The 26,608-nt window shown below is 43.5% G+C and overlaps 1 protein-coding gene across 1 annotated transcript in view; it reads left to right on the forward strand.

Moving 5' to 3' along the window:
• The window catches only part of cux2b (cut like homeobox 2b), a 77,433-nt gene extending 50,825 nt beyond the window's left edge, over positions 1-26,608 (forward strand). The window contains exons 6-23 of the mRNA XM_088935461.1: positions 639-768; positions 2,749-2,825; positions 3,883-3,986; positions 5,078-5,089; positions 7,329-7,370; positions 8,858-8,962; positions 9,819-10,007; positions 10,554-10,612; positions 10,764-10,812; positions 11,523-11,622; positions 12,108-12,764; positions 13,822-13,923; positions 14,782-15,611; positions 16,350-16,515; positions 16,653-16,946; positions 18,049-18,237; positions 19,744-20,020; positions 20,810-26,608. Coding sequence (XP_088791587.1) covers positions 639-768; positions 2,749-2,825; positions 3,883-3,986; positions 5,078-5,089; positions 7,329-7,370; positions 8,858-8,962; positions 9,819-10,007; positions 10,554-10,612; positions 10,764-10,812; positions 11,523-11,622; positions 12,108-12,764; positions 13,822-13,923; positions 14,782-15,611; positions 16,350-16,515; positions 16,653-16,946; positions 18,049-18,237; positions 19,744-20,020; positions 20,810-21,662 — 4,235 coding nt within the window. The 3' untranslated portion in view covers positions 21,663-26,608. The remainder of the gene's footprint in view (positions 1-638; positions 769-2,748; positions 2,826-3,882; positions 3,987-5,077; positions 5,090-7,328; positions 7,371-8,857; positions 8,963-9,818; positions 10,008-10,553; positions 10,613-10,763; positions 10,813-11,522; positions 11,623-12,107; positions 12,765-13,821; positions 13,924-14,781; positions 15,612-16,349; positions 16,516-16,652; positions 16,947-18,048; positions 18,238-19,743; positions 20,021-20,809) is intronic.

Here is a 26,608-nt window from a genome sequence, read left to right on the forward strand (position 1 = left end):
CTCTTAACAGATTAGAGTGCATATTACTTTACAGTACATGAATGTTAAAGATATGGGAAGGTAAATAACTGTTTTACACCTTGGAAAATACTTGGGCAACTGTTGTCAGAAAGTGTTGCTGTCTGTAAATGCTTACATTATTAGATGTCAGACATAAATTAAGCATGCAGGTGAGATAATCTGCAATTTTGCAAACAGTTCCTCAAATTTTAGTGTAATCTATTATGCATTATCCACCTCTTAAGATTTATCCATAAGCCCCAAAAAAGTACTATACAGTCTGTGGGAAACTAAAGAAAGCGGATTGGGTAAAATATTTGGACTTGGCCTATGAAGGAGGGGGCTTTAGAGAAGGGATACATTCAAATTTAAAATAAAGTATAAAGACTTAATTTTAATTCTGTTGGCTGCCAGCTCTCGCCTGTGAATCTCTCACCTGGCCTGCTGGGAATATTGATAGAGCACAGACTTTGTCCCCAGTATTTACTCAACAGCGTGCCACGCTCTGATCGATTCCTGACAAGCTGGGAACGACCCGGGAGCAATTGATCTGTGTCCTGACAGAATTAGCTTTTGCCCTCTTGGTGATCTCTCACCGCCGCCTCTCTGTGCTCCGTATCGCCCCCTGTCTTCCAAAGACACGGAAGGACTGGCAGCCACAGCGTCTGGGGTTCCGGTGGCCTGGGAGCCCTCCGCGACCCCCCCCAGCAGGAAGGCCCTAAAAGCGGTGGGGTCCCCTCTGCGGAGTGATGAAACCGAGACAGAAAAGTACGTGAGTAAGAGCAGACTAAGGCACCGAATGCAAGAAAATAAGAAAGGTTACAAACAATGGGAGGCCATTCAGCCTATCTGGGGCATTTAGTAGTTAGCAGATACTCCTCCAGACATTTTCTGAAAGAAATTGGGGTCTCAGCTTCAACCATATGGCTGGGAAGCTTGTTCCATTCTCCCACAACCCTCTGAGTAAAGAAGTGCCTCCTGTTCCTTCTTTTAAATGCACAGTGTGCTGTTTACCCCAACACAAATTTGCTGGGTGTTCCTGTGTCCTGACGGGACATGTCAGCAGCAACAATGACACAGGTTTCACTGGTGTTTGTGCGATTAGAATGAATCTGGGAGACCATAAATAACTAGAAGGGTACTGGATATTTCCTTGGAAGGCGAAAAAGTTGTTTTTAAAGCCATTTTGCTCCAGAGCAAAACTTGTTTGCCACTGTTACTTGCATAAGCCTAACAAGGGACAACACTGATGTGGAAAAGAGAATTGAAAATAGGACATTTTTTTTAAAACATACTGTAGTTTTGAAACTTTAGCTGGGTGTTGTTCAGAGATCGAAAAAGTAGAACAAATATTGCCCTTGAGCAAAAAATCTTTCAAAAGTCATCCTGTAAAACACACTGTGCTCAAGTATCACATAAGCTGGGGAACTGGATTTCCTGACTGTCATGGACATTTTTTATGAGATGACAGCTCCCAAACCCACTCTTGTTTCTAAAGTCAACCGTTAAATTATCAAAAAATTGTTTTGAATGGTTTTGTGAGTGGCAACATCATTTGTTTCTCTGTTTGATTCAAAGTATTTTTTATTGGAAAAACAAATTTAAAACTCTTGAGTAGAACAAAACTGTTCCTCGTGGAAATGCAAACACAGTATGTCTGTTACGGACTTCTGGAAATCAACTTTCTAAATTAGATCAACTTTCTTCAACCATCAACAGAGGAATAAATCGCCCTGTGCTTCTCCGATCAATTCTGGTTCCATTCTGGTTTGCACTACTTCCATGTTACCACAATTTTAAATTATCCACAATCTAAAAGGCTTTTTTAGTGAACACAGAAGGAGGAGGAACACTTACCTTGAATCCAGCGAAGACTGTTAAAGGGTTATATGGCACCCCATTGTTTGAGACCCAGGGAATGGAAAATATAATATTACATAGTCACAGTTACCCTGGACGTGATATTTCAGGAATACTCGCTGTGTGAAGCTATGCATGCTGGTGTGTTTATCACCATGGGGGTCCCTGCCACCCTTTGGCCTTTAAGAAGGAAGTATTTGTTTGCCTTCCCTGTCTGTGTCTAGATCTTTAGAATATTTTTTACTTTTATAGCTGGTTTGAAAAATGTTTAATTTTGCAGCATGAGAATGTTAGGGAAGGTTTAAAACAAGGTGCTTGCAGCCCCTCCTGCTCATTAGCTTGCCAATAGCTTGATGAACCTCAGGGTTTTTGCAGACGTCTCCAGGGAACTGGATGGAACAATATGGCTAAGGAGTTTATCTCACAGCCCCTCAACTCAGGGTGTAAACAAGTATCTCCTTTTTTCTGGACCAACGGATGTTAAACTCACATTTGCTCACGTTTTGTTGCGTGAAACGCCTTTTATTTTTAATGGAAATCACATGTACTGTATGATGATGTATATCAAATACAGTATGATGATGTAAATCATGTACTGTATATGACAACCAGAGAAGGCTCCACAGCTGAAACGTTGTCTCTTTTCTTTTCTGTTCAGCATGTTATTAAACCTTTACCTGTTCCTTGGCAGCCTATATATACTGATTCAGCTACCTTCTCCATCATGTATATACACTATATAATATACATATTGATATAAATGTCAATAATACACTATAAACAATAATAAGATTGTTTGTCAGGGTCTTCTAACCCTAATACATCAGGTGTTTCTGTAGATACTTGCCCAGAAAATGCCCTTTCATTGTGTCTGTGTGTCTCTTACAGAGGGACACAGGAAACAGAGATCACCTTGGCAACCAGACTGGGGGAAGCAGAAGAAAAAATCAAGGTCCTTCACTCAGGTGAGGCTGCTCCCCAAAAATATTTTTCAGCTCTGAAAAGTGCTCTGAGATTGAAATGGTGAGTTCAGTGGCAGGGTTACAACAACCCTTGAGCGGGTTATTTTGTTGGATTTCATTTCATTTCTGGAAGAAGAGCTCCATTGTTTTGACACATACAGTGTACACGTCAAGATGTAGATTGATTTCCCATGATCTTTATTATTTTTCTAAAAGAACTTCAAAATATCCATGATTGTACATGGGTTCTTCAAAATCAATTTAGTCAATTCTCGAAAATCATCAGTTTTCTTTCAATAGTATTTTTATCTTATTTCTGTGAGAAACAAGAATATATTCCAAAAGCTGATAACCATTTGCCATTCCATTAACGTTAATGAATAAACTAGCCAATGTAGTACGCAGATCATAGACAAGAAAACAGGCGTGTTGTTTTCTCCTGTGCTGACAAACCTGCACTGGATACAGGTCTCCTAAAGGACAGACGTTAAAATTCTCTTGTTGACCTTCAGTATGTGGTGTGGCCTGGTCTGTCTCCTGTGTACCTTCAGGAGTTACTGTCCCCACATGTCCCCATTCACTCACATCGTCTGGCTGGTTTTAGGCTCCTGAGTGATCCAAGGACTTCATGTTGTACACGAGGGACTGAGCCTGTTCAGCGGCAGCCGCTCAACATTGGGATACTCTTCCCGACCATATTAAAAATACAGATTCTGCTGATGCTTTTAAGTCTTAGATTAAAACTTACTTGTTTTCAAAGGCATTTAATTCGTCATCTGTTTGTTTTATTTTCACATGTACACATGGTTTTACAATATTTTCTGTTTGCTGTATTTTTACACGTATTATTTATGTAGTGTATTTTGAGAAAGCTCAGGTTTGAAAGGGTCTGTGTAAGAATAAGATTGATTTATTGAAGTCAACTTTGAAAATACACAACCCTTGTTGTTCTGGTGCAGCTCTAACAACAACCCAGACCGAGCTCCTGGACCTGCGGTGTAAATATGACGAAGAGGCAGCTTCCAAGTAAGAGCTTCTAAATCAGTTCCTCTCTACACAGCCCCTGGCACTGACACCTGCACATCTCCTCCATCTTCTCCATCTCCCCCATCTCCCCCATTTCCTCCATCTTCATCTCCCCCATCTCCACATCTCTCTCACATGGTTATGAGACATGTGAAGAGACAAGTCTCAGGGGTTTCAGAGTGTTTACTGTTTTTTTATCTGTATTGTACAGAGAAAAACTATTGGTCGAATTAAGTACTATTTTCTCCTATGTTTTTGCACTGCGTGCTCAAAGGCATTTGGCTGCATTTACTTGTAGTCTGTCTGCCTTTGCTTTTGAGGGAAGTTGGAAAACTTACCCAGGGTATAAGAGACATTTTTTTTCCTGTTGGCTATGGTGCTTGTTAATTTCCTTCTGAAGAGATGAAGCTTAATGATTTGGTCACCTTCTGCAATTTAAATCTCTATGTATTTACTTACAAACTGATCCACCTGGAGGGACAGCTTTAACCCATCAGATATCAGTTATCTAAAAACTATAATGAATCTAATTAGCCCAGAAATAGCTAAGTCATAATAGCTTGCCAAACATTTAAACAGTGCTACATTATCTTTGGATTTTATTTAGTCAAAGACTGATCATTTGCTGTAGCCTTGTTAATATTATTTCTGGTGTTTTAGCAGGAGTCGCTGTAATGCCCTTCTGTCTGGATCTTTCTGTTAATGACGATCTTCTTTTAGTTTTGTCCTCTTGGATTAGTAAAATGTTTGGTTTGTGATTTAAGCCTACCTGTAAACTCCCATCTCCGATAAAGACATGCCGTTCAGAGCACCTGTGGCCAAAACAGAGTTGTCAGCAATGGGCTGTGAGTGATTAATGTGGCTTGCTGGGCCCTCTTGTCATCACCCAGCGTGAGTAACATCCCACAGATTTCATCTGGAGACACGGAAAGGGCATTATTTCCCAGCTCCAGAAGTTCAATTCAAAGAAGAGCAGCGCCTTTCCATTTTCTCTGTCTTGATTTTCAGGTCTTGATAATAAGAGCCATTTGTCTGCTTTGACTTGAGTATCAGAGCAGTTAATCAATACAATACATTTTCCATACTGCATGACTTCATTAAATCTGAATGTGACACTTGTTATTTTTTCCATTGGCCTGGTGCCATCTATCCTGGTGTATTAATACGTTCTTTGTCACCCTTGGCACTTTGCCTGTCCCACAGCTGTCCAGCGTTGGTTAGCTCTCCAGCCGAGCGCTGCTGTAATCTCTGTCCGATAGAGTGGGAGAGATCCAAACAAAATTGAATCCTATACTATGTGGGCAGATTTTCCTGGTTGATTATGGTGTCCATTTCTGTTGAGTGTGCTTCACATACTCAAACTGTTTAACCCTCTGCTACTAAATCTGTTACTGAAAATCCATCCACAATAGCAGAGAGTATGTCCAGATTTTTATTTAATGATTATGCATCCTTAATGTGTTTGTAAAGAATGGAAGATAATCAGTGTTTTCAAATGCTAAAAATTCAAGCAATCTAATGAATTACCCCTTCAAGGCACCATTTTTTAATTTGATTTTACATATTGATAATATAACTCTGCTTACTGAGATCTATAGGGACAAGATATTTTTTAATGCAGCTGCAGCAAATATTATATATCCATTAAACTAAGTGTATCATACAGACAAACTAGACACCTTGTGTTTATCCACATGAATCATTTTTATTACAGGTTTAATGTCTCAGATTGATTTTAATTGTAATTGTGATGTGATTATTATTAATTTAATGATGATTGTATTAATGGAACTGGTGAAATTAGGGTATATATTTGGCAACAGAAGTGACACACACTGTAGGTCAGTAAACTAAGTTTAGCCTTGTCTTAATCAAACTGGAGAAATTAAACAGTTGTTAATAAAACATACAATACTTAGGGAATTATCTTAAACGGATCCATTAATGGGCAGCATGGAGCACAGTGGTTAGCATTGCTGCCTGGCAGCGCTGGGGCTCTGGGTTCAATTCTGGACCTGAGGTGCTGTCTGTGTGGAGTTTGCATGGTCTCCCCATGTCTGCATGGCTTTCCTCTGGGTGTTCTGGTTTCCTCCCACAGTCCAAATCATACTGGTAGTTCCTGCTTCTTGGACATGCTTCTGGGTAAATTGGCCCTGATGTAAGTGTGTGTGTGTCTGTCCTGTGAGGACCCTGCCTTGTACCCCTTGATTGCCAGGATAGGCTTTGGCTCCCCATGACCCTGAATTGGAAGAAGTGGTTAGAAAATGGATGGATGGATGATTCAATAACTAGATTTAATTGTTCCTAAAGGCTGACAACACCTGATCTTATCAGTTCAGCAGGTTATAATTGATGCCATCTTGACAATATTTGCAATAATCTAATCCGTATCAAAAGAAAAGACCTGATGAATGCTGTTTTTAAGTTTCTCACACTTGAGGAATTAAGTACCTGGAACCTTGTATTGTCTTTCCTGCAACATCTGGAGCAGAGTGAACCGTGCAGCACTTGACACAGATGGCAGTGTCATCAGAGCTGATAATTGGAACAGCTGTTCAAGATCAGTTATTCCCACAAAACAGCTCTTAGAACATTTTCCCTGCTCAATGCAATGGTGTGCTACGTGTTAAGGAATAAGCAAATTACAAAAAACGAAAGCTCCGGAAGGTTAAAATGGACATAGATTAGCGGGTCGAGGCTGAAGACAAATTAATAGGCGTTTGTTTGACCTTTAATTAAAAATGTTCTTCTCAATCAAGGTCATCAAGCTGTTTTTAATTCTCATTAGAGAGTTACTGTTACCAGTATGCATTGATTGCAGCAGTTTATAAAGTGTCTCAGGTCAGGGGAAATAAATGTAGTAGAATTGGCTAAGCACCTCTGCACAACATGGTGGAAGAGGTATGGTATTCACATTTCCAATTCCTAAAAAGCAAAGATGGTAGCTAAACTGTAAATGGTATACCTACCTTGCCTTAAGGCCAATGTTGTCTGATGTCAAAAAGGCCGGGTTTATGATTTTGAGGACTGCATGTTTCCAAAGGAAAAACGCTTTAAAATCAAAAACAAACTAAGGCCATGGAGTGAAAGATACATTGTCCAAAGCCTATGGCATTCTGGGAGTGGACAGTGCAGACTATTCTATGTTAAGCAGGTCGTATAGAAATCTTGACATAATTGAATACTAATTAAAAGCTCTTGTTTTTAAGGTAGAGTTTTATCTGCTTTAATCCTCTGTGATATTCAAAAATATTACATATTAAAGAGTATATTAAACTGGATGTCAAGACATATTTCTACAGTACATTTTATTAAATTGTATCAAGATTTAGTTTTTTTGCTTAAAATCTCTACTTAAGTGTGTATCTGTAAATGTGTGTATGACTTAAGGAGAGTTACGGAAAATCTGAAAGAAACTTTTGGAGTATATGAGGGACAGAAATAACCCAAACTGTGTGCCTGGTGTGTTTCAGGGCTGAGGAAGTGGGACTGATCATGACAAATCTGGAGAAAGCAAACCAGGTGAGAAAGCCAGAGAACAAGGCTGATTGCTTGTGATTTACATAACGATTCCTGTAATCAAGACACTGTTTTAATTAGATGTGTTTTTCTGTCTGAGGCTGTACTCAGGTTTAAAAGAAGTGTCTCTGTAAACCAGATTAATGGCGATGCTTAGCAGCAACAAGGTAGTTACCTTAAAGCACTGATTGCTTCCTTTCTGTATTTTTTGTTAGCAGTGCTCAGATAAATGTTCTCAAAATGAATCATTAATTAAAGCTTTGAGTGTGACAAGGCAGGTAAAGAGTTTCCTGAGGAACAGCAATAGAGTAAATAGCAGTTTCAGCAGAAGATATATATGGACTGTATGTATATTTTGCTTAGCTTTTGTGGGGTAATGCTTAAATATTTCACACAGTGGCAATTAACTTTGTTGCTAAATATTCAATGAAAATTAATATGTAATTAGTTTTATAAATCGACGTGATTTATTAGAAGTATTTGTTCAGGCACATTTCAAATGAATGAAAATTTAAAAATTCAAAAATCTGTGATTTTTCCTTCTCTGAATGAGAGCTGGTGGCTTTGAGTTTCATTTATATACACTGTAACAGTCACATTTTTTAAAATGTAAAGTTGATCAATGCAAACAAATGGCATCTTAGGATATATTTTAGATTTTTGAACAAAAGTAAATTATATACAGTATCATATAATCAAAAGTAAATGATATATTATGATTTGAAGCTGTAGATCTACTGTGTTGCAAATGTAAAAAGGGTACAAAGTAGTCAGAAAAAATCGAAGTTAGTGAAAGTGCAGTAAATTTTCAATTTTGAGCAGCAGTTCTAGCTTTTCAACTCTCTGTGCACTAAATGTTATTAGGACTTACACGTATTATAATTATAGTTATTATATGCAATTATACACATATTATGGTGCTGTATTTCACAGTCTTTGACTGCTACAACTTGGATAAGGTTTATTCAGGCATTGGTTGTAGTCCATATCTTGCCTAATTGTGATAGTAGGTTCTACACTTTTATTGCAAAAGGCTTCCCTGTACATGCAATGAAACTCCTTGTTGCTTGAGATACAGAACTGAAGTATCAGTGTGTGTTCCTGGACATACAGTACCTTACTACAAATGTGAAGATTAAGACCGATACTCACACATAGGAATTTGGAACATGCCTGCCCAGCCATGTTGTTGAAGCCATTCCTTTAAAAAAAAGCCTCGATGAGATGGGCCAAATGGCCTCTTCTCATTTTTAACATTCCTGACTGTTGAGAAAACGCAGCTTAAATACCATGTTTTTAACCCATTTTGAAATCTTGAAACGTCCGTTTCATGACTTTTTTTGTTACACCCCCATGTGGCGCTTCATGTCTGTGGGTGGATGCGCATGTTGTACTAATAGAATGGGCGTCGCTCAGAGGACTCCACGCATGTGAAGATACAAGCATGTGCGTTTGTTGCCCCGGAGTGACATGGGGCCTTCCTGTTTCAGAGGGCAGAGGTGGCCCAGAGGGAGGTGGAGAGACTGAGAGAACAGCTGGCCACAGCCAACAGTGCCATCCACTTGGGCTGCCATGGACCAGAGGGCTCCAGTGCGGTAAGGAGCACTCACCTACCCTCACACTCAGGGCATCTCCACTGCGGGGTTTGACGATCGCTCTCCTGCACAATTCACAGGCCACCTAAACAGGTTTAGGTCCTGGGTACAAAACGGCCTATTGGACAGAGGAGTAAGAAGCTCAGTTGAAATAAAAAAATACAGGACCTCATGGCTGTCTGATACTGGTTTGCAGCTTCTTGCTTGAGACAGAGACTATCTATGGGGTTATGTCCAGTGATCAATATTCAAAGAGATGGGAGGATTCTCAAAAATGACCATTCCCTTTTCAGAAGATGGCATCTGGTGTACGCCTTTTCCACCAATGAAAGGGCTTCATTTTGAGGGCAACAGAAATGTGTATATTATATTACCCATTCATCCATTTTCTCACCACTTCTTCGAATTCAGGGCCGTGGGGGAGCGGGAGTCTATCTCGGCAAGCAGTGGGCACAAAGCAGGGTACGACCTGGACAGCACCCCAGCCCATCGCAGGGCAGGCGCATAGATACAGGCTCAAACATGGTCACACTCACACCAGAGCCAGTTTTCGCAGGAGCCAATTATCCTCCCAGTATGTCTTTGGACTGTGGGAGGAAACTGGAGTACCCGGAGGAAACCCACACACAAACAGGGAGAACATACAAACTCCACACAGACAGCACCCCAGGTCCAGAATTAAACAGCGCTGTCAGACAGCAATGCTAAACACTGTGCCGCCATGCCTCCCCTCTATTATACATGTATATAAAAAAAATTGCGTTTACTACAGTTTATGTGAATTGCCAACAGCTGAGATGAAAAGTGTTAACATCCATGAGTTCTTCTGACTTTGTGCTCCCCGGATTCCTCTCAGGATAAGGAAGAGACAGAGTGCTCAGGGTCCCAGCTGGAGGTGGCACTGGCTGCCAAGGACCGAGAGATCATCCACCTCTTGGAGGAGGTCCAGCGACTCCAGTTCACGCTGCAGGAACTCCAGGAGAGCTCAGCCACTCAGATCGCAGAAATGGAACGCCAGCTCGCCTACAAGACGGAGGCCATAGAAGTAAGAATTAGCATCTAGACTGAGGCTGCTCCCAGCGCTATGAGCAGAAAATACCATTACATATTGTATCTGTGCATGAACAGCATCAGAACATAAACACTTCAAAATAAAGCTCATATAGGTATTTATTCATTTAAAGTTGACAGTCTGAAAACAGTCAGAAGCTAAGACCATTACATTTAGGTGAATTATATTAGAATTTGAGGAAAAAAAACTAACATTGCTGCTGTAAAGAACTTGCACAAATGCATAGTAGTATTAGTGCTATGAAAATGTATTATCACAGTATATTCCTATTCAGAAATGGCACGTGGACTTGATTAATTCAGAGATTTTGTGACCAGAATCCTTGTGGATCTTAAACTCTGTTCAACAATATCCCAACCTAATCAGAGAGAGAGAAATGAAGTTTTCTCAAGAACTTCTCTCTCTTAAGCATGTGTAATGAATTCATGAATAAATTCCCTGATCTCTAATAACTTACCTAACTCTGCTGCTTTTTTTCCTTTTTTCCATTAAATCCTATGTATTCTTTGTCTTTTATAGAGATTGGAAGCCAAACTCCGGTCACAGGTGGATTATGAAGAAATAAAAACCGAGCTCAAGTAAGCAATTCAATAATACACATCAGAAATGAAATCCGCAAGAAATGCTAGCCAAATAATATCAATTGAGAAATATAATGTGATTTCATTTTGATATATTCCATACTATATGTACAGTGTAACTTTGATTGCCTTTGTTTTTTAATAACAGCATACTGAAAGCAATGAAATTAGCTTCTGCGAATGGCAGTTCATCACAAGTGAGTATTTCATTGTGAATTTTAGCATCTTCATTGAAGCTGCTGAGTACCTGTGATGTACAGTGTTAATAAAGTCATCTGTGCTTTCTGATATACTGTATATAGTGTAGTTCTTAATCTGGTAGAGTGGTATTTCCCCTTACTGATAGGAAGGATATTCCCAGGTGTTTTGCAACTTGAGTATATAACAACATTGAAATGCCTATTCTGGAATTGTATTTTTCGGCATCATCTCCCTTAAGCTCAGTGCACTTAGCCAACTTTTTTTTCAAACAGACAATCTGTTATGAGATCGTCTGGTCTAAAGGCACTGAACAGAACTTGGCACAACATTGAATGAAGCTAAATTGCATTGCCCTTTACTTTTTCATAGTTGTCCTGTCATTATGAAAACAGAAATTGAATTGAACCTATATTCCTGGTATTGTATTATGGTATAGTGAGCTTTCTTCCCTGTGTATAAAAATTGAAGCAACAAGACATTCTCTCAGTTTAAGGCCATTTGGTTTCGTTTTCCATATTAAACTTATGCAATACAAGATATTTTAGGTTGACAGCTATGACCAAAGATCTTACACCCCTTGCTCAGAACCTACTTGTAAGTGAAAGGCTTGTGGATGCCCATCCTTACAATAGCGTGTAGTAAAGGCTACATTAATTCATCTTTACAGCTGGTAATGCTGAACTCTCTCTGGTTCTGACTCTCTTAGGACACTTCAAAGGCTGCAGAATCTCTGTTGCTGGACAAAGAGGCCTTTATTCCTTCTCAGAAATACCTGGTGGATAAATCCAGTCTGTTGCATAGCAATGGTAATGTAATATGTGCCTGTTCACGCTGCATCCTTCTGCTCCTTCTTCTGCCACTTTGTATGATGAAAAAGAATATTGGGAAAGTATTACAAAACGTGTTTTCATCATGCCCATACATATCATTGTGTCATCTGACGGATGTTTGGCAGATGTGGAGATTTAGGGTCTTGGAGAACCCAACTGTCCATCGTGTCTGCTTTTTTTTTTTTATCGAGGAGCGAGCGAGGAGCCGAGACGACAAATGGCATGTTTATGGTTTATCAGCATCACCGGATTGAACCATGAGGTTGAAAAATGTGTGTAAAGCTTTAAAATGATACATGCTCGTGTGCTCATTTTGAGAGCCTGGCAGTTGAATGCCCTTTAACCTGTTGTCTAGTCAGGGTTTTAGATGCGACAGACTACACCCAAGGTACAAGTCGGTCTGTACTTGACAATGCCGTTACGAGGGAAGGGAATGTAATACCAGCTTCTCTTTCCTGAAGAGGAGGACCAGTCTGAGGAGGAGGCTGCGAAGGAGCCCGAGAGACCAGGTGTGTCTTACTCTTCTCCTCAGAGGGCCTTGCAGCCCCTGGCGGACGGCCGAGCCTCGCCGAGCCCCGGGCAGCCCGGCGCCGGCCCGGCTCTGGCCCATGACCTCCCCCGGCCCTTCTCTGGCTCCCCTTTCCCCGGAGACAAGCTGCCTGGGGACCCCCTCCTGCAGAAACAGCTGCTCTCGCCGCTCTACAAGAAGGAAAATGGCGGCCAAATGGCCTTCCCCACTGCCCTCTATGCGGCCAAGGCTGCCCTGATATCTGCCACTAGTCAGGGCCCGGCGGCTGCGGCCACGGGCGGGGAGACGGGCCCCCCCAGCGACCAGTCGGAGAGCGGCAGCTCCGGCGCGGGGGACGACGAGCAGCTGGACACGGCAGAGATCGCCTTCCAGGTGAAGGAGCAGCTGCTGAAGCACAACATCGGCCAGCGTGTCTTCGGCCACTACGTGCTGGGCCTGTCCCAGGGCTCCGTCAGCGAGATCCTGGCCCGGCCCAAGCCCTGGAGGAAGCTGACGGTCAAGGGGAAGGAGCCCTTCATCAAGATGAAGCAGTTCCTCTCCGACGAGCAGAACATCCTGGCGCTCAGGACCATCCAGGTCCGGCAGAGAGGTGAGCACCCTTCCGTCCAGAACCGTTCTTCAGCACGATTCCCGGACAGGTTATACCCTGGTTTTACCACCAACCCGACAGAACCGGCTCCTCCTGAAATCTGTTTGTGTTACATATTTGATCAAATGCGATGTTTTTTTGTTGTCTCTCTTAATGAAGTGTGTAACTCAGTCTGTCTTTGATGTTTCTTAAATAAATGAATCATTGCGTCAAAGATTTCAGGGATATTTACCTGACTTTTGCAGGTTCAGTTGTAAAAGAGAGCAGTCAGGTTTGCTGTGTTGTTTCCACTGAGGGAAGACCTTGGCAAAAATAATAATAATTGCTTTATGAAATTTTAGTACACATATGCATCTTCCAAAAAATCTTTAAAAATCCATTAGAATTAAATGAAGACATGAAGTCATTAAAGCTCTACAGAGCCTTACAGAAGTTACACATTACACTTGACTAACGGCCCAATGGTTTGATCCATTTCAAGGTTTACGAGCTGAAGCTGAGCTGTAATGTCTTACATACACTGGACTTGAAAAGCGTGTACCAGTGAAAACATCTCAAACTGTGCTTCCAGGCATGAAATACCCACCCTAGAATATTGACCTTTATAAAAAAAAATCCAGCTCCTCATAATAATGAAATTGAAACAGCTCAAACACCTTTATATGGGAATCTTATTGTTATTAATGCTATCCTGTAATATATTTAAGGAGTCAAAGCAAATTTAGAGCCCAAGATGGGGTTATTGTAAACCTATACTGTATGCTTCCTTTGGACATGTGGAGCAGCTTGATCTTATCCAGAGATGGGTAGGCAGGCCATGGTGAGAGCAGCAATTTTTTTATTCTCTCTTACATACTGCAGATCATTTTCGTCCCCTCTTGCCCTCTGATTGCTGGAAGCTGAGAAGTATCAAGCTTTGGCATAACTTCACATACTGTACGCCCCCAACTCCCCCAGATTTCCTCATCAAAATGAAAATCCGTCGTCCTCACTCTCGGTGTCTCTTCACCTCTGATCAGCCAGCCCCCCTCACCTCTTCCTTTTTCCTCCCCATCAGGAAGCATAACTCCCAGGATCCGAACTCCAGAAACTGGGTCAGACGATGCCATTAAGAATATCCTGGAGCAAGCCAAGAAAGAAATCCAGTCCCAGAGAGGGAGTGAGTATTCCACAGTTACTGTCCAGGACTGTGAACCCTCTCTTCAGCTGTAAATTCTGAGAGCTTATTAGATTTTTAAAAAAATATTGCTTAGTCAACCTTTATGCTTTTACAGTAAGTGTATAAAAAAGCTCATTTCTGAGGTACGTGTTATTTTAGCCACTGAATCATGCAGTCATAAAGAAGATAGAAAGTAGAAAAAGATCAATTAGACATGTTCCTGCGGCGGGGAGGCATGAGTAATAATGATGACAGGCTTAATAAGCTAAAACATTATAGCATCGGTAGATGATGACTCAGGGGAAAATTTGACTGTGTTCTTCAAAATTTGGAGTGCAATAAACGAGGTTGATTCTAGCAGATATTTCAAACTCAATTAATCTTGCAAAGCACAGAGACATCAGTGCAACCGAAGTCAAAGCAGGCTCAGGGACGGTCTGGGGTGAGCTCCTCCCCCCTCCGTCTTTCATTCATCTTTACAAGAAGCCGAACCATTGATTTATTCTCCTCCCCCCGGACTCCAAAGAGTCAGATCCAGGGGCTTTTTGGGGGAATAAAAAGAAAACATTTCACCCTTAAAATACGTAGCGTCCACCAAACGCACACATGGCTGTGGTCCGCGTACCATGACCAACACAAACCTGCAGGGCTTTGCTTGCCTCGCAGTTCTCCTTATCTTTAATGTTCATACTTTGTTCAGTACGATAGGGGATTGTTTTCTATGAAGAAGTAAGGCTGAGATTATCTCCTAATACGGCTCATGCATTGCAATTTGCTCCTGTGTTCCAATGGGGGATCCCGTGTGACGGGTAGACAGGTCAGGAGGAGCTAACGGGTGCCGTCCTTGTGGCGGGACAGGTGACGGGAAGTCTTCAACGGGGGGATCGGCGGTCAGTGCCAGCAACGGCGGGGGTGGCGGCGGCGGCGGCGGCGGCAGCAGCTCGGACGACACCATCAAGAGCATCCTGGAGCAGGCGCGCCGGGAGATGCAGGCCCAGCAGCAGGCCCTGCTGGAGATGGAAGCCTGCGGGCGGGGGGGGGCGGCCGGGGCCCCGCAAGCGGAGCGCCCCGCCGCCTCCGACTCGGGCAAGGGGCTGCCGCTGCCGGCCTACATCAAGCAGGAGGAAGGGGGCAGCGGGGCGACCTGCTCCCAGAGCAGCAGCTGCTCCCAGACCCCGCTCAGCGTGCTGTCCCCCGCCGCCTTCGTCCAGAACATCATCCGCAAGGTCAAGTCGGAGATCGGGGACGCCGGCACGTACTTCGACCAGCACTGGGCGGTCGAGAGGGGGGTCCTTGGCGCCTCCCGGCCTTTCACCTCCGTGTCCCCCTCGCTCTCCTCTTCCTCGTCCTCGGGCTACTCGGCCCTGCCGCGGCCGTGGCCCCGCGTGGAGAACGGGGAGAGCCTGCCCAACAGCGAGGAGGCCTCCGCGGCGGAAGACGAGCCCGGGCGGCCCGTGGAGGTGAAGCTGGAGGCCGAGGCCTCGGGCAGCGGGGAACCCCAGGGCCCCGGCCGCCTCTCCTACTACCCCGCCTACGTGCCCCGCACCCTCAAGCCCACGGTGCCCCCTCTCACGCCAGAGCAGTACGAGATGTACATGTACCGCGAAGTGGACACCATCGAGCTGACGAGGCAGGTGAAAGAGAAACTGGCCAAGAACGGCATCTGCCAGAGGATCTTCGGAGAAAAGGTGAAGCTCTTCAGAGTCCTGCCTGAAAATAAATACCTCCGTTTCAACGAGATGCACTTTGTCTGCATACGAGTTGAATGTCCTTCCAAAAACTCCTGTTGTTTTGGGGGGGTTATTACATTTCTATTGGCAATCTGCTTGGCTGTTTTCAGCCCCCAGAGCTTGTTGCTTCTCTCCGTCCTTTCCTTTTTTGAAAGTGATTTTGGGTCTAGAGGGCCAGGGCACAAGGGTTAACATTAAGCCTTGTTAGCCCCTAGTGCAATTCTGTTCTTCGAGTTAAAATGTAATCATGTCAGTCAGTTAAGTACAGTTGTATAGTGGAATTCAAATCTGGTAATCGCACAGTCTATATTTATCCTCATGCATCGGCAGCACACTGTAGGACTGTAAAGTGCAAAGTGATCCAATGCTGCCATCTAGCAGGCTACATTTGGACTAAAACTGAAGAAACGATTTCTGGCCTCAGTCTTGAAACCCTCTGTTTTGCTGTGCCCTTGTGCTGCTTTATAATGTATTAAAATGATATTATGAAGTGTTTAGAGATGGGACGTCAAAACAAAAGGAATCAGTCATTTAGTCAGTTCATTGACTGTTATGGTGGTAGGAGGAGTGACAGCATGGTCCTCTGTCCTAGCTTGTGATATGGACTAGTGTTTGCATGCTCGTCTCGCCCTTTACGGTTGGTGACCCTTGCCAGGAATGATGGCTAACTGTGAAAGCTCCTCCTCCTCCTCCCAGGTGCTGGGCCTGTCGCAGGGGAGTGTGAGCGACATGCTGTCCCGACCCAAACCCTGGAGCAAGCTGACCCAGAAGGGCCGGGAGCCCTTCATCCGCATGCAGCTCTGGCTGCTGGACCAGCTGGGCCAGGGGATCAGTCAGCCGAGCAACCCCAGCCAGCCGCAGGGTAACTATCGCACCTAGGGCCTAGGGCCTAGGGTCCTGACTCGGAAACCAGTAGTGGTCTCTTATGTTTTGGTTCTCTTGAAGAGCCTCCCTCCCCTCATAAGCAGTCTTGGTTCTTGTGTTCCTGTCCCGACGTAGACAAGAGCCCCATACAGACGCGCTCCTCGCCCTCTCCGCCGCCCAGCCCTGTGGAGGAGCAGCACAGCCCCCTGGGAGAGCCCGTGAGCCTGGAGAGCAGCAAGGAGAACCAGCAGCCCGACGGCCAGCTCACCCCTACTGCCATCCCGGGCGGCAAACCTGCACCAACTCTCCTCTCCCCTCACCACTCCCACACCTCTCTGGGCATCCAGGAGCTGGTAGCCATGTCCCCAGAGCTGGACACATATGCCATCACCAAGAGAGTGAAAGAGGTGCTCACTGACAACAACCTGGGTACGTCTGCCAGGCGCCCACCTCTCTTCATTCACGTAGTGGAGCGCAGCATGAGGCACCCACGGGCTGCGTTCTCCCCTTTTCCTGGTTATGCTTTCATTTGCTGCTGTTGTCATTCAAGACTTATTTTTAGTGACTGATCAATAAAAGTCACTTAAGGGAAATTAAGAAGTGTAACAGACGGGCTTGTTTGGTTGCCTATTTTTCAGTTATCTGAGGAAGCTGTCCAGCTGTTTCTTAAAGGGTGTCTGTGTACTAAGAATTGTAGATTCCCCTGTCTATTTGTCTGCAGAAGTACCTTCTATTCTCATTTATAATTGCACTTCCCCTTAGTTTCTACTTGTGACCTCCAGTTTGTGTTTCAATGTTTATCCTGGAGAGGTCCAGTAGGCTGACTGTGTCAGTACCTTCTTAGGATTTGGGAAATAGTTAACTCCAGTCCCAAGCAGCACTGTGGTGGAGTTGTTAGCATTGCTGCCTTGCAGCTCTGGGGTCCTGGGTGAAATTCCAGACCTGGGATGCTCTCTGCGTGGGTTTTGCATGTTCTCCCTTTGTTTGTGTTAGTTTCCTCCAGCTGCCCGGTTTCTTCCAATGTCCAAACCCATGTTGGCTTGTGGGAAAATTGGCCCTGGTGTGAGTGTGTGTGTGTGTCTGTGTGTCTACCCTGTGATGGGCTGGCGTCCCAACTACAGTGTATTCTACCTTGTGTCCTTTGCTTGCCAGGATTCTGGCAATGCTCTGGATTGGATGGAGCATTTAGAAAGTGAATGGATAGATGGATGGATGGATGGGTGGGTGGGTGGATGAATCCAGTCCTCTTGTAGTTTTCTCTATTTAGGATTAAATATTTTCAGAGGATAGGGGAGTGTGCCTCTATTTAAGGACCTTTGCATCTTGCCCTACTCTAAGTTTAATAACGCTCATGTAATACTGATCATACAAAGTCACTTTCAGATATACCCCATGTGTATTTATTGACATTTATTTGTTCTCCATCGACTTCAAAGTGTAAGCTGTGATGGTGTTGGGAAATGAATGAGCCCTCTGGATGTGATAAAGAGGAGGTTGTGTGTTTTAAGAGTCCTCTCCGTGTCCGTTGCAGGCCAGCGACTGTTTGGGGAGAGCATTCTGGGCCTGACGCAGGGCTCCGTCTCCGACTTGCTCTCCAGGCCAAAACCCTGGCACAAGCTCAGCCTCAAGGGCCGCGAGCCCTTCGTCCGCATGCAGCTGTGGCTCAACGACCCCTACAACGTGGAGAAGCTGCGCGACATGAAGAAAATGGAGAAGAAAGGTATGGTGTCCTGGCCCTGCTCCCACAATGCATCACTACACACTGGCTGCATCTAGTACATTCCTTCTTTTTTTATCATGTACCCACCTCATTGGGTTTAGGGATCATTTTAGGATGTTCTCCCACAGAGGCAATTTCGTCCACAAAGCCTAGGTTGGAGAGTTAGCTCCATCTGGAGGGGCAGAGTGTCATTTGCCGACGTCACTGCAAGCCTGCAGGTATTTGGCACGCTGCAGGTGTGCATGTTGTATGATGAGAAGCTTCACTAATTTGAACGCTACTGCATGATTCAGCTAGTCACATGACCCAGCTAGGCATCTGCTTGCACTCCAACTGAGCACCTTTGCAGGTTGAATCTCCTGGGGTCTCCATGGCTAATCAAACTGGGATCCTGACTGCATATGAATTAATTCTAGCTGTATTTATCAGGAACAAACCAAAGGGGAATTTAATCTTCTGTCAACCAGACAGGGTAGTTACAAAGTCCAACAAGCCATTTAGTATGTATAGCTTTGTATAATAAATCATACAGAAGACTGATGACTCTGATTAGACTATTTGCACATTGGTCCAGGATGAGCCACATCTGCATGATAGCTTGAAGACCCCTGCATTACAGATGGAATGCAATGTTGAGTGTGTAGGAAGATGACTAGCTGTATTTCTAACACAGAAGGACAGCTAAGTGGTGTAGATTAGTCTTAATGTGCCTTATTTTTGAGACACAGTAGTTGCAATCGGGCATCAGCAGCAATGATTATTAGATCCTAGCGATCAGGTCAAGATGACACCTTGATTCATTAGCCAAGTGGATGTGGAGCTCAGAATGTGAGAAAGGCAGGGTCAGGGGCTTTGGTATTTGTGGATTAGTAGATGATAATCTTGCCTCTGGACCAAGCCAAAGTATAGTGACACTGTGCAATAGTTGCCGTCTGTCAGATGAGAATGTTTTTTTAATTATAATGCAATTAGGAAAGTTAATTGAGAACAAATTCTCATTTGCAATGATGGCCTGGAGAGTTACCCATTAATACAGCAGAGTATGTTATTGGAGCAATTTGAGTACATTGCTCAAGGGTACATTAGCAGCATCCCCCCCAGGATTTCAACCCATGACTCTCCAGTTTGGAAATGAGAATGCTTATCAAGGTCCTGACAGTTTGTCGTGATTAAGGAACCACTGGCACCTTTAATAGAGATGTTAACATGACTGTTTTCCTGTCTTGTGGTCTTAATATTTACTAATTTATTTACAGTTTATCCTGCTTCACTTATCTTGTGGATTAAGCAAGTCCCATTGTACATGTGAAGTGCTTTTAGGGTCAAGAGTGCCAATTTGTAAAGTCTTACTGAGTATAGTTTTTGTTTTTAAAAACTTTGAAGACTGAATCCCTACATTTTCATGCAAACACCTTTTTGGTTCGGCCGGTGAAATACATTTCTGAAGACATTTGTCGGGAGTCTGTCTGGCCTGACGTGTGTCTGCGCGTCTCGCTCTTCCTCCAGCCTACCTGAAGAGGAGGTATGGTCTCTTGAGTGCCGGGTCCGACAGCGACTCTCCCAGTACCCGCTCCGACTGTGTGAGTCCAGGCCTGACGCCCACTGACTTCAGCCCCTTCAGCCAGGTGAAGAAACCCCGAGTCGTGCTGGCTGCTGAGGAGAAGGAGGCCCTGAAGAAGGCCTATCTGCTGGAACCCTACCCTTCCCAGCACACCATTGAATTGCTGGCTTCCCAGCTCAACCTCAAAACCAACACTGTCATCAACTGGTTCCACAACTATAGGTCAGTACAGCCGAGAGACCCCAGGAACTGAGGGGAAGAATGAAATCATGGAAGTCACATGATCTCCCTTTGTCTGCTCCACAGGATTTTAAAATGTCTCCTTAGTGGAGGACTCTTAAATGCAGGAATTAAAGCAAGCTTCGCTGAAATGCTGCATTTATCGTAAATATTTAAGTAGAAAGAACAATCTGTGTCTCAAGGCTCAGTTTAATTTGCTGCCGACTGAGGAATAAATAGGTTTCCATGGCATATGAAATTTACATTATAGCACTGTCATAACTGGTACAGCCACAGGAAAATGAGGATTTTTTAAACGGTAAAGGCCCTAATTAAAAATCCCCCTCAACCTTTGTGTAATCAGTGTCTTGTTTAAAAACCTCTGATGAGATTTGTCTCTGTTGCCCTGCTGAGCTGTGCCTTTAGATACTTAAACGCTTTCACTTTAAAATAAATCCACTCTGGGACTATTGAGCAAATGGCTGAATCTGAGAGCTTGTTTATTATCTCCCCATTATAGCACAAAGATGGCAGTTCCAGTCTCTCACTCTCTTGTACCAAATGCCTTTGTTCCATACTGTACCCTTTCTACAATACAGATGTCTGAAGAGGCCACCAGACCTTTATAAATACTTTGAAATTCCGATAATGTTGGATTTATCCCTTTTTGACACTGGCCCGTACTGTGCAGCTGTCAGTGACCCCCACAAAAACAAAAGCACCTCTGTACCAGATCAGTACCTGCAATCCAGGAGCGCCTGTAAGTGACCTGTGTCTTCCCGGTCTGGACAGGTCCCGGATGCGTCGGGAGGTGCTGGTGGAAGGGATGCAGGACAACGACACGGATGCGGAGCCTGCCTGCTACTCCACGCCCACGCCCTGCAGCCCCGCCTCCGATCCTGAGGACCGGAAACCAGTGTTCCCCAGCCGGAGCGCACGCTACAGCCTGAATCCAACGGCGGACAAGCACCTGGTCACTGTAAAGCAGGAGGATGGGGAGCAAGAGGAGGAGGAGGAAGAGGAGGAGGAGGAGGAGGAGGATGAAGAAGAGCGGTATGCGCAGCGCGGCCACAAGGGCCAGAGGAAATGTATCTCCCTGGGTGTCCAGTTCCCTTGCCCGTTGAAGAAAGAGCGTGAGGAGGAGGCGGGATATAGGGAGCACTCTCCCAAGCAGCACTGCGCCAAGAGCCATGCGCAGGAGGGGGCAGTGCGCGGCCGAGTCCCTGCGGCTTTCCCAGCATCCCTCTCCCCTGACGTCCACCAGAGGCCCGTCCAGCTGGGCTCCAGGCAGGAGGGCGAGGAAACCGACAAGCCGCCGTCCGACCCAGTCAGCTTCAAGGCCGCCTCGGAGCCTACGCGCGGCAGCCTGGAAGTGTCCCTCAACTCGCCCTCCGCCGCGTCCTCGCCCGGCCTCATGATGTCCGTCTCTCCTGTCCCTTCCTCCTCGGCGCCCATCTCCCCTTCGCCGCCCAGCGCCGCAACGGCCACGCCCGTGACCCCGAGTTCAGACTCCGTGCCTCCGCAGAACCCCAAGCTGAGCAAGAGCACGCAGAGACGCAATGAGAAAATGGCAAACCTCAACAACATCATCCACAGGCTGGAGAGAGCGGCCAATCGCGAGGAGGCCCTGGAGTGGGAGTTTTGAGAGTGTTCAGTTTTGTTTTTTTAGATTTTGTAAACACCACAAAACTGCAGAACTCACAGGAGGACTCTTAAAGAGTACGCGTTCGTTGTGGAGGGAAGCTAATAAATTTGCTTTTCCTCGTGTCTCAGCCTGAAGGAGTGTGTGGGGTCGACCAAAAGCCCCGCGTCTGCCTCTGAGTGGGGTGCGCTTTGAAGGATCTTAAAAAAACCATTTTAACGCAAACTCCTCAAGATTACTTTTAAAAAAAGAAAAAAAATATTTATAAATGTGTTTTAGGTATTTTAATAAAGGATACTACTTTGAAATATATTTAACAGCCCTAGCTGTTTTGTTTTAAAAAGGAAAAACGTTAAAAGTGTCAAGAACACTGACATTGAGACTTTGCAGCTATTGTGTCATTAAATGCACACTGAAGTCCTGTAGTTTGCCACTGTATGAGATTAAAAAAAAAAGACTTTCGTCTTAAGCCATCAAAAAGCACTATGATTATTTAAAAAAAAGACTGACCAAATTTGCTAATTTTTGAATAGCAGCTTTTCGATTTTTTTTGTCTTTAAGACATCTCAGTTAAAAGTTGGGTAACAAATTGAAAAACAATGGAAAAAAAAAGACTGTGGGATAGTCCTTAAAGACTCTAAATAGTTACCATCACGTATGTATTTAGTTTCTTGGTGACATGTTTTGGAACATTTGTAACACAAAGAGTGTCATGTGTGGTTGTATATGTTGTAGAATTGTCTGCAATAGCCTTTTCTGAACAAGATGTAGCATGGTACATGAAATTACCGTTATCCCCTTATAGTTAGTGACCTGTGATATACTTGAGCTAAAAAAAAAATCTAAAAAAAAGAAAAAAAGGAACTGCAGAGTCTAAAGAGTAGAACCTTGTTAGTGAAACTGCATTTGTTTTTCCTTTGCGAATATATTGAGGTTTACAATGCTGGCCGGGAACTGCCTGCGAGTCGGCGAGCGAGCCTGGCGCTGGAGTCAGAGGGGCTGATGCACTTGGCATGGTCAGAGCTTAAGTCACATTTCGTTCTCACTTGTCTCACGCTCGGTAATGCCATTACTCAGAAGTTACCCACCTGCCCCCCTCCCTACCAACCCCTGCTGGCAGTTTCGTGTGCAGTTGAAGCAAGTACCCCTATCTCATGCCTGGAAAAAGCACTTTTGCTGTGGGGCATAAAGAGAGAAGCTGGTAGACACACAGAGACATTCCAAAATGCATGGTTCCAGATACCTACCAGGTAAAGATCAATATGTTATGGAACTTTACATAATATCCCGTATAAATACTGTTACATGTTGGCACCTTGAAATGAATTTGTATTATTACTCTGCTGTTGTTGAAAATCTAGCTGGTCTGCATTGTTTCATTCCTCCTGTATGTCTGTACTAGTGGCCTAAAGCAATAATATTACAGGTCAAATGGGAATGCTTTTGAGGGAAACGGCATTGGCTGCTGTACCACGACACTGCAAGGCAAACCGCAGACCTGCACTGACAACATTCTGACTTCAGCTTTCCTATGTAACACAAAAACAGCTCTGTGTCGACGTCTGGGCCGAAGTGGAGCAGTGATCAATGATGTGGATGTAACCACTGAAGAGCTAATTCATTTCAGTTTGCCAATTCCCACGGCTAGTGATTGCGACTGAAATAAATTGCTGTTCGGTGTGTTTGATTGTAATTACAATTTATTATAATAGAGCACGATTGTGGTTGGGTAGAAATAGCCTGAAAGATTGTGCTTTTGGTCATTGGAATGTTACTAATACTACAAAGAAAATGCTAAGCGAGCAGTGGTTTCCTTGACTCTACTGTTACATGTGGTTTGCTCACAAGATGGGTTGCCAGGCAACTCCACCAGGCACTTTGAGACAGGATAGGTCTTAAATGAATGCCTCACAATTGATACACTGAGCTGAGTTGCATGAATTGTTCCTTGCCTTTGTCAACCAAAGCTTCCACTGCTGAAATGGTCTGACCAATCAGTTTCTTGCAAAGAGTCTTTGTAAATGAGGAAAGTGTGTGAATACTGGGAGAGCCCATGCGTACTCCACTGTGGAGTTTAAAAACAATAGCTCAGGAGGTCAGAACCTCATCTCGCCCATGTCTGCCTACCATAAGTATCAGCCTTCTTGTTTGGGTGTTCCCCTCTCCACCCCTTCTTTGCTCTGTTAAAGTAGGAGGTTCCCACAGCCCCATCCTTACAGATGTGTTGTCTTTTTTCCTCAGCCAGGCAAGAGACCCCCTACAAAACTAGCTACTCGAATCGTGCCTCTTCACCCTCTTAATTAGGGTTTGACCAGACCACTGAAATGGTTTGTGCCAAAAAAAAAGCAATAAAGTAAAAACTCAAAATAGAGAAGAACAAAACTGTAGATTTGCTTTAATCTTCCATTTAGCACACCATTAGTGTCCAGTTTACATTTTGATCAGTTTTTAATTTAGAGGCGAGGGAAATCCTGTCCTGTCTTAAAGTGTGAACTGATCTGAGGCCATATGGTAGCTCTAACCTACAGTCCCTGTACATACTGTAGTAACTATTGAATTAAGATTCTCTGCTGTGGAAACGAACATTTTTAATTTAAAAAATACTAAGATGTACATGAGTTTTAAAACCTCAGTGTTTCTCTAGTCTTCATCTCTGTCTTTGGTCATTAGTTAACACGCAGACATGTTAGGAAAGATTAACATTCAATGTAACAAGCACCTAAAATTAAGTGCTGTGACTTAATACTTTCTTAAAAATGAATTGATCATAAAAATATGTACAGATTTCATATAAAATGACAGTTCTAATTTTTCTTAAAGTATTCTTAGGGCCACATTGCCTGGTATTGAAGTAAAACAGATCAGTGCACTATAGTGTGTCATAGCAAGGTGGATGTTGGCAAAAATGCTCAGTTGAGAACTGAAGATGAACTTCCTCCCTTACACATTCCTTAGACACACTGTCATACAGACTTCTCAAACTGGAGGAACAACCCCCACAAGCATACCCTAAATATTGAACTTGTATTGAATATTGTGTCTGTTTATAGAGCATATAGTCAGACTACATGACTAATGGCTCTAATTTATTTAATGGAAGCTGGAGCATTTTGTTATGTCTTGGGGGAAATCTGCTGTTTCCACTGAAAATGCCAAAGCAATGACTGAATGACACATCGAGTGTGAATAGTCCCACATGGAGTTTTCCTTTCCTTGAAGGACAACAGAGGATTTAAGAAGGAACTTGCACAATTCAGAAGTTGGTTGCATTCTAAGCTCATGTAAACAACACATGCTTCCCCAGTTTTCTGCATCTAGCCTATGACATCCCATTTTTTTTCACATTAATCTTCTGTCTATGAGCCGGTAATGCTTAGAAACTTCATTTAAATTTTTGAGTTGATCCATGAAAGATTGACCAACGGCCACTAACCTTTAAGCATGTACTCTTTTCAATATGTACATGAAAAAAGACAGGATTTGCATCCAGCAGGACTTAGCTGAGCATTCAAACCTTGTTTGCGCTCGACAAACACAAAGCTTTTCAAAATGCTTGCCTGAGCATTGTTTCCTTTCAGTGTGCTCATTTCTGATCAGGGTTTTTTTTAGATGAATAGAAAAACAGCCTTGTCTTGGAGAGCCACAATCCAGTTACTTTTACAGGCCACCTGCTTTAAAAGATTTGTTAACAACTGTAAGCTATTATCAAATTAGGCAAGCAATCTGTTCGGTTAAGAACAGAATTCTGATCCTTGAGGACTTTAAAGAGTTTTATTCCTAAATTAGTTCTGAATTACTTACATTTCAATGGAACAGGCAGCTCCACTTCTTAAAGGCCAAAGATCTGCAGGAGTTAGTCACTTGTCGATACATAGTCATTATAGACATGTTCTCCAAGGAGAAGAATTGCCCATTCCTGAAAAGCATAAACACTACCACACGACCACAACAGCTCATTTAACATTAAATTGTGGACAGCTTTGTTCAGATTAAGGAAGAGGTCTGCAGCCCTTAATGCTTTAAATATCGTACCATTCTGAAATGGTGGTAAATTGACTGAAATAGCATCTTCTGTAGGACTGACCAGCATTGTAAGTGTAACAGGACAGATGTTTCAGCAACTGCTTCCCTCTCTAGTCCTCAAAGTTTCTTACATGTAACTGTGTGGAAAATGTGGGGAAAGGTAATAAATCTGTTCAGTTTAAGAAATTAGGTACTCACAGGCATAGATAACCTGGACATTAGCAATAGCTGAAGTCATCCATTAAAGGCATGTGATCCAATGATGCTGACAAGACACTCTTTAAAACCCTGAGATTGGATTGAAGTGGATCAATCTGTTGATTGATTAATAAGTTCATTATTGATCAGAGCTGGTTGAAAAATGCTCGAAAGGTTGACTTTAAAATGATCGTAGTTAAATGAAGGTTATGCAGCTCCGATAGACCGATACCGATAAGAGGAGCAGAAGTGTTTATTATGCCTTATGTTTTTTTTGTTACATGTAAAAGAGTTGTCATTCTCTTACAAGAAAAGCCTGTCAAAACACATCAGTATGTTGTACTAAATTCCCCAAACTGCACACATCTCGCGATTACCTTAGTGTCTTATGAGAAGTTGAAATGTTGTATTTCAAAGAGAGGACAAAAGAATTGTAAAGTGTCTTGAAACCACATCTGTATCAGGCCATGGCTGAAAACATCATTGTACATGATTCCCGCTTGTGTTATGGTTTTTGTTAAAACTGTTACATAAATTGGCCTTTGAAGGCTCAGCGGTGCAGTCTGGTCCTTTTTGGTGCTGACAAGATGCTCAGAGATTCTCACCAGCAATCCACTATAAACAAAGCAATGCATTCGGCTAGCAGTGAAAAGAAACAGGTCGATATGCCCTCAATTCCACATGATTAAGACACGAGCATCCATCAGAATGGGTAATATTTAGTAAGA

The sequence above is a fragment of the Atractosteus spatula genome, chromosome 17 (assembly GCF_055471065.1).
Source record: "Atractosteus spatula isolate fAtrSpa1 chromosome 17, fAtrSpa1.hap1, whole genome shotgun sequence".
Classification (NCBI taxonomy): Eukaryota; Metazoa; Chordata; class Actinopteri; order Semionotiformes; family Lepisosteidae; genus Atractosteus; species Atractosteus spatula.